The sequence below is a fragment of the Colletotrichum tamarilloi genome (assembly GCF_030869305.1).
Source record: "Colletotrichum tamarilloi strain Tom-12 chromosome Unknown Scaffold_29.1, whole genome shotgun sequence".
Lineage (NCBI taxonomy): Eukaryota > Fungi > Ascomycota > Sordariomycetes > Glomerellales > Glomerellaceae > Colletotrichum > Colletotrichum tamarilloi.
Genome location: NW_026849412.1, coordinates 49,864 through 63,336, shown reverse-complemented (window position 1 = coordinate 63,336; position 13,473 = coordinate 49,864). Strand labels below are relative to the sequence as shown.

The 13,473-nt window shown below is 49.8% G+C and overlaps 5 protein-coding genes across 5 annotated transcripts; 4 read left to right on the top strand and 1 right to left on the bottom strand.

Annotated features, from left to right (window-relative positions):
- Nucleotides 1–25: 25 nt before the first annotated feature.
- On the top strand, nt 26–1,973 carry CTAM01_08346 (PEP5; the record flags this gene model as incomplete). Its single annotated transcript, XM_060524366.1, has 4 exons — nt 26–250; nt 325–1,498; nt 1,568–1,828; nt 1,885–1,973. 4 exons carry the CDS (start codon nt 26–28, stop codon nt 1,971–1,973), a joined length of 1,749 nt encoding a protein of 582 aa, XP_060380879.1.
- A 2,954-nt stretch (nt 1,974–4,927) lies between these two features.
- CTAM01_08345 (uncharacterized protein) lies at nt 4,928–6,309 on the top strand (the record flags this gene model as incomplete). Its single annotated transcript, XM_060524365.1, has 6 exons — nt 4,928–5,074; nt 5,137–5,173; nt 5,233–5,300; nt 5,363–5,733; nt 5,794–5,861; nt 5,933–6,309. The coding sequence occupies 6 exons, from the start codon at nt 4,928–4,930 to the stop codon at nt 6,307–6,309; spliced, it is 1,068 nt and encodes a 355-aa protein (XP_060380878.1).
- A 417-nt stretch (nt 6,310–6,726) lies between these two features.
- Nucleotides 6,727–7,491, bottom strand: CTAM01_08344 (short-chain dehydrogenase/reductase SDR; the record flags this gene model as incomplete). The annotated part of the gene is made up of 1 exon (XM_060524364.1): nt 6,727–7,491. The coding sequence occupies one exon, from the start codon at nt 7,489–7,491 to the stop codon at nt 6,727–6,729; it is 765 nt and encodes a 254-aa protein (XP_060380877.1).
- Nucleotides 7,492–9,224: 1,733 nt separating this feature from the next.
- On the top strand, nt 9,225–10,631 carry CTAM01_08343 (uncharacterized protein; the record flags this gene model as incomplete). The annotated part of the gene is made up of 4 exons (XM_060524363.1): nt 9,225–9,869; nt 9,930–10,227; nt 10,282–10,371; nt 10,429–10,631. The coding sequence occupies 4 exons, from the start codon at nt 9,225–9,227 to the stop codon at nt 10,629–10,631; spliced, it is 1,236 nt and encodes a 411-aa protein (XP_060380876.1).
- A 693-nt stretch (nt 10,632–11,324) lies between these two features.
- Nucleotides 11,325–12,503, top strand: CTAM01_08342 (short-chain dehydrogenase/reductase; the record flags this gene model as incomplete). The annotated part of the gene is made up of 5 exons (XM_060524362.1): nt 11,325–11,403; nt 11,463–11,563; nt 11,678–12,093; nt 12,149–12,201; nt 12,298–12,503. The coding sequence occupies 5 exons, from the start codon at nt 11,325–11,327 to the stop codon at nt 12,501–12,503; spliced, it is 855 nt and encodes a 284-aa protein (XP_060380875.1).
- Between the last annotated feature and the right edge of the window lie 970 nt (nt 12,504–13,473).

Here is a 13,473-nt window from a genome sequence, read left to right as displayed (position 1 = left end):
GCCGACGGCATCAAAGACCGCCACGATGTCAACCACGAAGGATGTCATCACAGACAATGTCCAGGAAACTGGATCAATGAGCGAAGCGAAAGCCCCGGCAGCTCCTCCGAGCAGTCGTGATGAACCCAAAGAGAGCATCGAAGGCTCCGATGAGCCGGTTCCTCACTTGCACGCAAAGACGTTTCTCACAGTCTTTGCCGTCTGCTTCATCTACTTTGCTCAACTCATCAACGTTGTCGGCGCCGGAGCTGTGAGTAGTTCACCATGATTCTGCCAAACTACCTATTAGAATCAGCTATATCTAACTTGCATTCTCTCTACAAGCAAACCCAAAACATCGCCGCCGTACTGGGGGAGAGCGACAAGAGCGTCTGGCTAACCTCCACAATCGCCATCATGACAGTCGTCCTCTCCCCCATCGTCTCCCAAGCCGCAGACTACTGGGGCCGCCGCTGGTTCCTCATCGGCCTCACGGCCTGCGGCGTCGTCGGCTCCATCGTCGTAGCCCGCGCCTCCACGATGGGCATGGCCATCGCCGGCTTCACAATCACGGGCTGCTCCTACGGCGCCCAACCCCTCCTCCACGCCGTCGCCTCAGAGGTCCTACCCCGACGCTACCGCCCGTGGGCACAAGCGGCCGATAATCTGTCGGCCGCAATGGGAGGCCTGGTGGCGCTCCTAGCCGGCGGCGCGCTCACGCGCAACGGCAACGCCGCGGGTGTGAGGAATTACTGGTACATGGCGACGGCCATCTACTTTGTCGCCACGGCCCTCGTCCTGACGTTGTACAACCCACCAAAGACGGCAAATGAGACACGCTTCAGCGTCTCTGAGAAGCTTGCGAAGCTCGACTGGGTTGGGTACGCTCTCTTGTCCTCGGGCTTGGTGCTCTTCTGCATGGGCCTGTCATGGTCTCAGAACCCCTATCCCTGGACCGACGCGCACACTGTCGCGCCGTTCGTTGTCGGCTGCGCGCTCTGCATCGCTCTGGCCATGTACGAGACGCGCTTCAAGAAGGACGGCATGTTCCACCACGGGCTCTTCAAGAATGGACGCAACTTCCCCATCGCGCTGGTCTGCGTCTTCGTGGAGGGTCTTGTCTTCTTCGCGGCCAACAATTACTTTGCTTTCCAGGTCGGCGTGCTCTATGAGACGGACTCGTTGCGCACCGGGCTTCGGTACGGTGTTACCATGATTGTCTATGGCGTCTCGGCTGTCTTGGCTGGGTTATGGTGCTCGAAGACACGTAACGTCCGCTGGCCTACCGTCGTGGCGTTTGTGTCCATGATTATCTTCTTCGTGTGCATGGCTACGACTACACCGAGCACCTCCGACCCTGTCTGGGGCTACCCCGTGTTCTTGGGTATCGGGCTGGGTATCTGTTTATGCACACTCGTCACGATTGCACAGCTGTCTACTCCTCCGGAACTCATTGCCATCACCAGTGGTCTGATGATTGGCGTGAGATCTTTGGGCGGATCCATCGGTCTCGCAATTTGTGAGTTCCAGACCTCTGCACTGGAGGAGACGCGAGGAGAAAAAGCTTGCTAATAAGAGCTTTCAATAGACAACGCCATCATCACCGACCAGCTCTCGAGAATGCCTAGCAATATTGCAGCGGCTGTTCTGCCCCTTGGACTTCCTCAAACGTCTCTTGGACAATTTATTGGTCTCTTGGTCGCTCATGATAACGCTGCATTGAGTCAAGTTGAGGGAGTCACACTGGACATCATCCAGGCAGGTGCTGGTGCGCTTCTGCAGACTTACAGCCTTGGCTTCCGTTACGTTTGGATCGCTGCCGGCTCTATTACAGCTGTTGCTGCCATCGGTGAGTTCTATTCTACTTACCCACCTTGTTTCTCTCTAGTTAATCAATGGCTGCAGGTGCTTTCTTCCTCGTTGAGCTTGAAAATGAGTTCAACATGCATATCGACGCTCCGGCTGAGAAGGAAGATGATTTGTACTCGAAGTAAACCTAGTGTCCTGATATTCGTGCTGATGTCCTGCTCCCAATTCGCCTAGAATGAAACTCAAACTTAATCGGCAATTATGAACTAGAGAAGATTGTAAAAATTGTAATAAGAAACTTGCTCTATCAACAAATTAGTTCACATTTGCTGTTCAACATGCTGCCTCAAGGCGTGCGGAGCGAACTCCGGACATTCGTCCGCACGCCATGTTGAATCAGACTCGAGAAAAAAACTATCAAAATGGTGCATGAGTCTTATGGCGTGCTCCTCTTGTTGGAAAGTGCTCCGTTGAGCTACTACACCATCTCTCGTGCAATATCGGTTACGCCTTTCCACCGAAACCTTGTCGATATCCTGCATCAAATTCTGCAGCGTATTGTTGAAGAGTTGTATTTCCCAGTTCCAACAGCTCAACTCCTGCAAATATCGTACGAGGTAGCATATCCAATGTTAGAGATGTGGATCATACTTGTTTTTTCTGTTGGTGGCAGTTTGAAGACACAGGGACCGGGGCCTTGTTGGTCGTAAACGGACTTTACATCGGGAAGTGGCTCCTCATAGCCGTAGGTAGCATTGTGGCTCCTTCAACCATGCCCAGTTCTTGGTGCAAGGGTGGCATGAATCATTGACACAGCCCTTTACGACTACGAATACCTATTCGTGCCCAAGACTCAAGGGGCCAGGCCGTTGCGTTTCCATCGGTATAAGGGTCGTCCGAACAGACAATGCCACACAGACTTCGAGATCTTGAACATGCCGACTGATTGGAAATCACATCTGGGTTCAATCATACGGCGGGCGTTCTCAGGAACGAGTGATCAGTGGATGGACAAGCCCGGACCAAGTGATGCCGAGGGCAGGGGACCCTCGCTAGTCGATTTTCATCTTCTGGGGAAGCCCAGATTTTAAACTCTTGTTTTTTCTGCCCAGACTTGGCCGATCAACAAGACTGCTTCGACTTCAAGTCTTGATGTATCAGTGAAGATCGCACGTTAGACATCTGTTGGATTATTGATATGAAGCAAAATCACATCATGTATGATTGGAGTCCGAAAATTTGCGCGCAGAAGGTGTAGCATTCGTGATTCGGAAAACGAACCCCCCTTAGGGCCGAAGAAGTAGCTGGACGGGTCGCTGCAGGTTCAGACTAGGGCTATATCCCAGCCAGTGGGTATTTTGGTCGACCCTGGCCAGGATCGTATGAACTTCGCGAAAACACCAACCGAGTTGCGAAATTTATCCCTTGCATCTCTTAACTTCGTTCACAGTCAAATGAGTAATACTCGCTTACACAACCCGTAATGAACAACCAAGACACAGATTAATACAACAGGTGTATACAATACAGTCTGAAGGGGGCATGAAGCCAACCAGCTTCAGAACAGAGAATCCTTCGGGCTCACCAGCATTATTTGTGCTGACTTCTGGGGTTTGAGAGATTATTCTAAACACCGACGCAACGAAGATTCATCGGACTTATACCGAGGGATCCATGCAGGATATGGTAAGTAAATGTGACATTCACAGAGCACGTATGGTTCCATCATGTGTCAGTGTGGCTTCGAGAGGTTTTTTACTACTTGCAGAAACGGAATCAGCTCCGACGCGATATGTCAAGTAGCCTCTACTATGGGCGGGATGCCCTGAGGTAGGTCAAAGGTGGGTACTTCTACGCCGTAACAGGGAGCACCGTGGCGTATCGTACATGTAGTAACGCTTAATAGATGCAGTTAAGAGGTAGATGTAGAATCTACACAGAGAGAGTACAAATTCCCTGGGCCTGAATGGCGATACCTCCCAAGATGTAAAATCAAGCCTTTGGGAATACAAATACTCTAATTCGCATTAGATGACTCCTCTCGTTAAATCTTGCCGTTAGATCGCGGGATACATGTACTGATTTTCAAGGCTCGGAAATGGACTCAAGTTACCATTGCAGCGTATCTCCCGAGAAGTATGACCACTTTCGGCGCCCTCGGGCGACGATAGCCCCGAAGATGCGAGCCCGGGTCGAAGGTCAGAATAACTCTCAGTAATACCCGAGTGTAAACGGCGCAGTTCATAATGGTACCGGAGCTACCACATCGAGATCGAGATGTTCTTGACAGGGACCGCGTGGCATGAGCGGCAAGAGTCGGGGGCCAAGTCTGGACCGAGAATTACCCATACAGAAGAATGAAGTCGTCAAAGTCGAATGGGGACTTCTGGCACGCAATTCCCAATGTGAGATCGTTAGGTCGGCGTTATCAGAATTTACGTCCGCCAGAGGCTGGTAGAGCTTATACAGTGGCATTATAGCCCCTGAATGGCCCAGTTCTGATACTTCAAGTCTCCAATACCTTCCAGAAGCCCCAGATATCCGGATATAGAAACCTGATTTTCCTCCTTCTTTCACAAGCTGTCGCACCATCAAAGTCTTTGCTGGTGCCGAACCTGTTTACTGGGAAACGGTTAGCCAATTTCCTGGATGCCAAGGTAGGATACGTGGCGGGGATTTAAGAGTACTCCGTGGCTGTACGATCGTTGTATAGCCGTAAGAAGGAATGCTATCCCCTGAGGACCCCGGCGCGACTTGCCCTTGATGTTGCATGGGGCAGGCTCATCCTAGCTTCAGCCGGGGGACGATCCGGGCCCACAACCCGAACGACTTTCTTCAGGAATGAGACCCCCTTCGAGTGTTGGAATGCCCCCGTTCATGCAGACATCTCAGCCTGGAACAGATTCAAGTAATGGTAATATGATCGCGCTGTAACTGCGCAACTATTCGCGTGAAAATGACGGTACCTATTCAATATGATATCCTTCCTGAATGCTCTTCGCCGCGCGTACCTCCGAAAATCCGCAGATTCTTCATGCTTCACATTCAAAGTTTCCTTTTCTTCATGTTTCTAGCTTTTTACAATCTTTCTGGTATTAGTTCATTCCTCCTCTTGGCGCCGTGCGCGTAAGTTCTCAACATGGTTGCGGGACCCAATGTCTCCGTCTTCGTCACAAGCATAATATTCACAACTCTTTCTTTCGTCCTCGTTGGGCTGCGATTATACACGCGCATTGTGGTGGTGCAAAACGTTGGAATCGATGACTGGTTGATGCCTGCCGCATTGGTAAGCTCAGTTTACCAACTCTCAGGTGGAAACGGGATGGGGAAGCTGAGATCTTCAACTAGGCGGCCTCAATCGGCTTTTGCGTCGTTGTCATGCATCGTGAGTATTTTGATTAGGCACATGCTAACATCGAAGAAACGTTGCTCACAACACCACAGAAATCAAGTATGGATTAGGTATGCCGATGTCTATCATCGCAGAAGATGACCTGGTCCGATTCTTCCAGGTCAGTTAGGAATTACAGATGAATGTAATCGGAGGATTGGTACTAATATTTCACATCGGCAGTGTCTCTGGGCGACGATTCCGACCTACAATCTAGCTCTGTTGCTTTGCAAGCTATCGATCGTCTTCTCATACTTGCGCGTGTTCAAGATCCCGACAACACAGAAGATTTGCAAGACCATGCTGGCTGTGCTCGCGGTATACGGTGCCTGGACTGTCTTTGGATCAATCTTCATGTGTGTTCCCGTACAGGCCTTCTGGGGCGACGGCACGGGGAAGTGCATGAACCGCTTGGCTTTCTGGTTTTCCAACGCAGCTTTGAACATTCTCTCGGACATTATCATTTGTTGTATTCCCATACCACTGATCAAATCCCTGCAAATATCCAAGAAGCAGAAGATTGCGCTCATCATGGTCTTCGCCGTGGGAGGATTGTGAGTCTCTGTTTAGCAGACTTTCTTGATCTGGTCTACAACTGACAAATTCTACAACAGTGTTTGTGTGACTTCTATGATTCGGCTTTACTCTCTTTACGAGATTTCCGTATCTACCGACACATCACGTAAGACTGAACTTGGAGAGGATCCGGCATAAAGCAACTAGTATATCATCAGGCTAACATCACGCGAATAGGAGATGGAGTCCACATTGCAACATGGTCCGGCATAGAGATCAACGTCGCCATTGCCTGTGCCTCTGTCCCTGCACTAAAGCCACTCATAGTGAAGGCCTTCCCGAAACTGTTGGCGAGCACTCAGCGCAGTGGGTATCGATCAGGTAACGCTTACAGTGGGATGAATGCCGGAGACTCGCATCACATGCAGTCAATGCGGAGTCGGAAGGCTACCAAGACGAATACAAACATCGCCATTGAAACAAAAATAGAGATTGTCAGCCGCAACGGTAGCCAAGCCGATTTGGTACGACAAGGAGGTGGAAACGGCACCATGGTGGCTGAGTGTTATTCAACAGAAGAGAGACCGCCGGCTCAAGGTCGTGATATGGTTTGAAGAGAGTGAATCGGTAAAAGAGTATATCATCTTAGCGTCAGAGAAAAGCAGTGTTGTAGGACCATAGACCAAGAGGCGACGGGACAACGTGTTCATAATGCTACATGTAATGGGAGTTCGAGAGTAGATCCGGTCCCTAGCAAGTTGCTGTAGATCATGTAACGGACTAACAGTGAATTTCTCAACATACCTAGTAGAAAACCATCACGGCGTCTAGGAATTGTGGAATACTTGGAACGCAACTTGATCTTATCAGGGAGGCCCAATATTGAAACTGTCCGAGATGGAACTATAAGTAGATGACTTCCCAGGTAACACGCTTGCATTGTCAACCAGAATCTTTCAATAATGATTCTAGACGAGCGACAACTCTTACTTTAGAACCACATTCTCTCCCAAAACTTTTGACTTCCTTTCCTAGAAAGTCTCCTGTGCCGGCCTCATATCCAACTCATGCGTCCAGAGGGAACTCGGCTGCTGTGACAACCAAAGATACAACTCTCCAACATCTTCCGCGCGCATCCGCTTGCCGGTCTTGGTGTTCTCGTTCTCTTCATCGATAATTCCGCCATTGGCAATAGCATGAACCACGTGTACACCAAACTTGCTGTGTTCCTTTGCAATAGCCTGGGCTACCATCCTCGCGGCTGCTCGAGATGCACCATAGGCAGCGTACTGCTGATTTGTACGCATGGCTCCCAAAGTGCCCGTGAAGATGATGGTGCCCTTCTTCGCACCCTCAGTATCGGAAAGAAGCGTCTGCCCTCCATTCTGTGCGTACATAAGCTTCAACGCTTCTTGCGCAAATACAACGCCTCCGGTTGTGAAGGTGCTCATGCTGTCATTGAAAGCTTCTGGCGTTTCTTCGAGGAATGGCTTCCTGCTCGAGTTCTTGACGTGGTATATGGCGAGCTTGAGCTTGAGATCTTTGAAGTCTGCATGATCTGCGATTTGTTGGAAAGTCCGCCGGAGGTTTTCGGGCTCAGTGTCTGTAGGAAAGGGGTGGAGTATGCCATTGGAAGACTTGCGTAGATCGGTCGCAAGATTCTGGAGATTTTCGGGGTTTCTGGCAAGTAGCGCAACTGCCAAGTTGCCATGTTGGGGGCTGGCTAGAATTCGAGCGATCCCTGCGCCGGAAGTAGGCCCTGCACCGATGATGATTGCGAGTCCTTTGGGCGCCATTGTGTAGTCAGTCTCAACTTTATGGTGGTGTCTTGAAGTACAGTTTGATGTTTCCAATATCTGATTCTGATTACATGGTCTTGAGTTAGACCATCAGCATACCTCCCATTTATATACTTACTCATACACAGCTCACTGAATTGATTACAGTGGTGCTGGCTGGACTTCCCATGGGAACGGACGTCATTGATCGTCCGATCCGTGCTCAGGCCGTGCCCCGCGCCGACTTATAGTGGAATAAAGTGATAGAAATTCGGGGATAAGACGTCACGATTTGCTCAAGACGCCTATGTCCGATTTAGTGGCTGCAACCTGCTGACCATGCTGACGGAGGCAGCTCTGGCTGACTAAATCATGCTTGATGTCTATCATTACCTTGGCTAACAGTCAACTGAATAAGTTCTGTGTGCATTTCTCTATTTGTCAATAGCAGGCGATCTGGCCTGGCGGATGCCACCCTGATACTTTGGACATGGACATACACGCTCTTATCATTTCAACGTGGTGCAAATATGTTTGTCGACTTGAGTCGTTTCTCCGGCCGGCCCTACCGAACTAATCCATCTTCAAGATTCAAAAAGCTAAAGTAAATATGAATGGTGCGAGCCAACAACAGAGCCACGCCTAGGGGAATTCAAATATAAGCTAGTTGAAGTATCTTGCAAACTCAAATTTGCATCGCCTTGACCGGAAGACTTACTTAGAAGGATTCCAACATTGGCGACATGAGACTGAGCGCCTTTGGGATCACGTAAGTACTCTGAGAGAAATAGAGTCTTGAAAGAGGCATGTAGCTTTGAGACCAGGTCTGGTTGAGTTGCTCGAATTAAGGCGGCCATTTACATCTTTAAGCAGCCATTGAACGTAGGCCAGTCCCCGCGGCGTTATTGGGATGTCTGTCGAAGACCTCAAAGTCCGTCATTCAGCCGGGCAATGGCGTCATCTTTACCGGTGTAATCGAGAATGGGAGATTTGACGTGATTACGTTCTTCCTCCCACCATTGGCTGTTTTCTTTAGAAAATCCATATATCTTTGCAATCAAGGCTACGCTCAAGCAATGTTCACGGAGTTCGGGTACTCTGAACCCCTCTTGGCGCATGTTGCAGCACACGGAGCCAATCGTAATCCTCTTGACCAAGTCTCGCTGCATGTGTGCGAAAGACCTCTAGGATTTGAATATTGCGACATGGCGGGGTCGATGATTAATTTTTGTTTGTTACACACTAGAGAAGAAGGTCCTCAGGTGCTTCCCTTGAGATAACTTACATCGTCCACCTCAAATCTGAAGCAGAGCTCATATTTTGCATGATTCCATACGTTAGGTATAGTAACATTCGAGCACGATGACCGCAACAAACCCCTTCTCCCAAATAAATTTCACGAGGTTTTTAGGACAAGCTTTAATTCTATCTGTTCTTATTCTGGTCGGCTATCTACTACAAAATGAAATAAAGAGGCATCGAGGTAAAATCAAACATGTTCCTGGTCCTCTTGGGTGGCCTGTGGTTGGCAACCTTTTCCAGGTAACTGAACATTTATATACCATGAGTGATCGTTCTTGGAGAAAGTAACTGATACAACGCAGAACCAAGACCAAGTACCAGCAGAAACATACCGAGTCTGGGCAAAGAAGTATGGGCCCGTGTTCCAGATACAGCTAGGAAATACCACGGCTGTTGTCGTCAACACTGTAGAGTCTGCCAAACAGCTATTTCTCGGACAACGCCATGCGATGAATTCTCGACCAACCTTCTATGTATTCCATGGAAAGGTCAGCAAAGCCGTTACAAGTATCGGCACCAGCCCATGGGACGACTCCTGTAAACGTCGCCGCAAGCTCGCAGCTGGGGCATTGAATCGTCCGCGGGTAGAAAGCTACGCGCCTATCTTGAATTTGGAGGCACGGGAGTTTCTCAAAGACCTATACGAAGAATGCTGTGGTGGTTCGGAGGATCTCGACTTCCGTCCGGCTGTCAGGCGCTTTGCCCTCAATCTTAGCCTGACGCTCAACTATGGGACAAGAGCCTCCCATGTCAAGTCCCTGGTGGAAGATCCTCTATTTTCCGAGATAATTTATGTCGAATCCGAGATCTCAAAACTTCGCGACACAGGAAAGAACTACACTAACTACATACCCTTGCTGCGATACTGGGAGCCGATTGCTAGTGTGTTAGGTTTACAGTCCACACCGACGAATCACGCTGGGGACATTGGCCGTCGAAGATTGGAATACAACGACATACTCCTCAGCCGACTAAAAGACGAGATTGCTCGGGGTAAAGACAAGCCCTGCATTCAAGGCGCTGTTCTGAAAGACCCTGAGTCGGCAACCCTGACGCGAGAGGAGTTGATCAGTGTGAGCCTCAGTATGATGGCAGTAAGTTCATCCTACAATTAAACCGGAAGCTCATGATGGACTTGCCCTGACATATTCCAGGGCGCCGACTCGAACCAGCCTACCTTGGCTTGGGCTATTCTTCTACTTGCACACCGCCCTGATATTCAAGACAAAGCATATGCCGCCATCCAAGATGCTGGTGTTCTACAGCAATCATCCAACACATATGCTTCTACAAAGATTGACTACATAGATGCACTGACAAAAGAGATCTCGAGATACTTTGTCGTCTTGAAGCTCGCGCTACCGAAGGCGACATACGCTGATGCCACCTGGGAGTCCGCCACGATTCCGGCCAACACTCTGGTTTTCTTGAACAGCTGGTCATGCAACAGAGGTGACTTTGCCACAACTCAGATGAAGTGTCATATTAGACTGACCGCCAAGCCAGACCCTGACCTATTCAAGGAGCCCGAAGTATTCGCCCCTGAGCGTTGGCTTCCAGATGCACCGGATCAATACGCGCATCAATTCGCCTTCGGTATGGGGGGCAGAATGTGTGTAGCGTCTCATCTTGCACACAGTGCCTTACACACAGCCTTTTCGCACTTGATCGCCCGATTCAAGATCTTGCCTGCAGACGGTAAGGATTCTATGGAGATCGATCCGATTAAAGGACTTGATGGCCTCTCGTTTGTTGCCAAACCGAAAGGTTTCCAGGCTAAGTTCGTTCCAAGAGATGGAGCACGATTGGAGGGTTGGCTGAAAAACCCTGATGAGTGCTTGTGCAAGTCTCTGTGAACTCTTCATTCTTGAAAAGAATAGATGCAGTCGGTGGCAGGCTTGTTTGTGTCCAACCAATTCAATATTGCTAGGACATGCTGATTCAATTTGGGCTTGGGGACTCCAGGTAAATTGTAAGTGGAAGTATCATTTACGGACGTCCGTGTTGAAGTCAAGTAGAATCATACATATCAGCACCTCAGAGATGGTCTGAAGAAATTTGTGCGACTTGTCAGTGTAAACTGCCACCCATTCTATCGGCGCCACGCCTGTACATTTGCCTTAATATCTTGTAAAACCTACGTGAATGGTCCGATGCCTTGAGATTAATAAGGTGTCCCGGGAAATGCACGTAGAAGGACTAGAAGCATAGCTTGCCGTTTTCCCGACATACAAAAGCCTAATGTAAGCCCGGCGAACAGCTCTCCACTTATCAGGACCGCGCAACATCCGAACATCGGGGATCAGACTGCATGCGGTCAGCAGCCACTCGCAACTGATCATTGTGATGGATAACGGACTTGGTGCAGTATGTCGCCATAGGTCGTGCGGGCCATTCCACCGAACCCCGCCGGACACCATTAATTACTTAAACCACCGAGCTACACTATTCGGACATTTATGACACGGTTCTCAGCCCAATAACTCTATGCCCAGTCGCTAACTCACATCAATTTAACGGGAAACGGTTTTCAATCTTTGTGTTTCAAGATGCCTTCTCCAAACCTCAACGCTGCCGACCTTTTCGGCGTCAAGGGCCTCATCGCCGTAGTCACGGGTGGGGGAACTGGTACGTCATTCATCAACCGCAGTAGCAACCCTCCAGTGTTTGCTTACGATTCAACCTAGGCATCGGTCTCATGATTGCACAAGGCCTCGAGGCGAACGGGGCAATTGTATACATCATCGGCCGACGGAAAGAAGCTTTGGAACAGGCGGCAAAGACAGCTGTAAGTTTCTGCGAGAGCGTTGGGCCCAGCAGAGTCTATCATCCATACCGGTCATGCATGGCCCTTATGTTCGAGAGATATGACGACTGATGTTGGCGCCCTAAATGTGAATAGAAAAACGGCAACATTCGCACCATCCAAGGTGATATCACCTCAAAGAGCGACCTCGAGCGAGCGGTCGCAGAGATCAAGGAGGCTCACGGATACGTCAACGTCGTCATCGCCAACTCAGGCATCGGCGGACCGGCTCTCAAGGGCTTGCCCCCTAACCCGACCATTGCTCAGTACCGCGACTTTATCTTTGGCTGGGAGCAGAAGGACTTCACCGAGACCTTTGCTGTGAACGCTACCGGCGTGTTTTTCACGGTCGCAGCATTCCTGGAACTTCTCGATGAGGGTAACAAGCGCAGCAATTTCAAGCAAAGGAGCCAAGTCATCGCGACTAGCAGCATTGGCGCGTACAACCGCAACCCGATGGGCTTCGCTTATGGAGCGTCAAAGGCAGCTGTGGTGCACATGTTCAAGCAATTGTAAGCGGTCCTGAAAGAGTTACAAGAGCCGGCCTCGAGACTAACATCTATCAAGGAGCACCACGCTGGTCCCATTCAACATCCGCGCCAACGTAATTGCACCTGGATGTAAGTCTACTTCCTTCCGACGCCACGTAGGGCACTCGTTTTGACTCGGAGTCCATGGGGCAGGATTTTCAATCATCTACTAATCTCAATTTACAGTCTACCCGAGTGAGATGACAACGGCAACGGTCGAGGCCCACAAGGAGGGTTGGCCCAAGACTACCATTCCTGAAGAGAGGGCGGGAGACGTAGAAGATATGGCTGGCGCTGTGTTGTTCTTGGTTAGCAGGGCAGGCGCTTACACCAACGGCAATGTGCTCGTAACAGACGGTGGAAGGCTTGGAATCGTGCCGTCTAGCTATTGAGCGACTTGGAGTTGCAAGTGTGAATACTTGAGAGACGTTAAACAACAACTTTGATATAGTCTCAGTCCTTCGTTCTTTTGGTGATATACCTGAGATTGAAAGTTTGTTTTGTGAACAAAATTGAAGTTTGTGGTCCATCGAGAGGTAACTGTGCCTCGGCTGTGGTCGAGAGAAAAACGAACTTTATCAAAACTTCAAAAGAACAGATGTCTAGCGCACAAAGAATAGCTTGGTCTGTGAGATAGGTCAAGGTCTACGCATGAAGTGACGCTAATTACGCTAATTCTTCTCTACGCTTCAAGATATAATGGGCGACAGTGATCGCTCATCGTGAAAAGATGCAGTCTCAGATGTTGACCAGCCCAAGTCTCATGTTTCCGATGGCTCGTATTCGTGACATTCGGAAAAGCTCCTACAAGCGAAACCCAGGGGAAACGGCACTATTTGAGTGTGAGAAATGCGGAGATCATAGCAGGCTGCCCCCGCTACTCCTGCACATCTGAACCGGGGTGATGTCACCCTAACGTGCCGCAAACACATGGATACAAGGGATGTAGCCAACCAGAACCGAGAAGTTTCGCGATCAACGCCTCCAAGTACCGGGAAGGAGCAATTATCCATCCGGCATCTTCCCGCTATTCTAGGTTCTGACTGGAGTTCTTGGCTTCGGCTGGACAACCCTCCCGCAATGTGCCAATCCACGCGAACCACTGAGACATGAGATTGGCTACATTCTTCACCCATTTGGGGCGGACAACCTCGAACTCACAATCGCAAACCAATGAAAGAACAACAAAGAAGTAGGCATCATGGGGGAGCTGAAAATCGGATGTGGACCACCTGTTCCCAATGTTTGTGTCTTAACCTAGCCAAGTACGTCCTGGAGGCAAGCGAGCAAACGAATCGGCGCGCTCCTACAGGCTACTGGTAAGTCGAGGCATCATAGCGCTGGTCGCGCTGGCGGCCACTG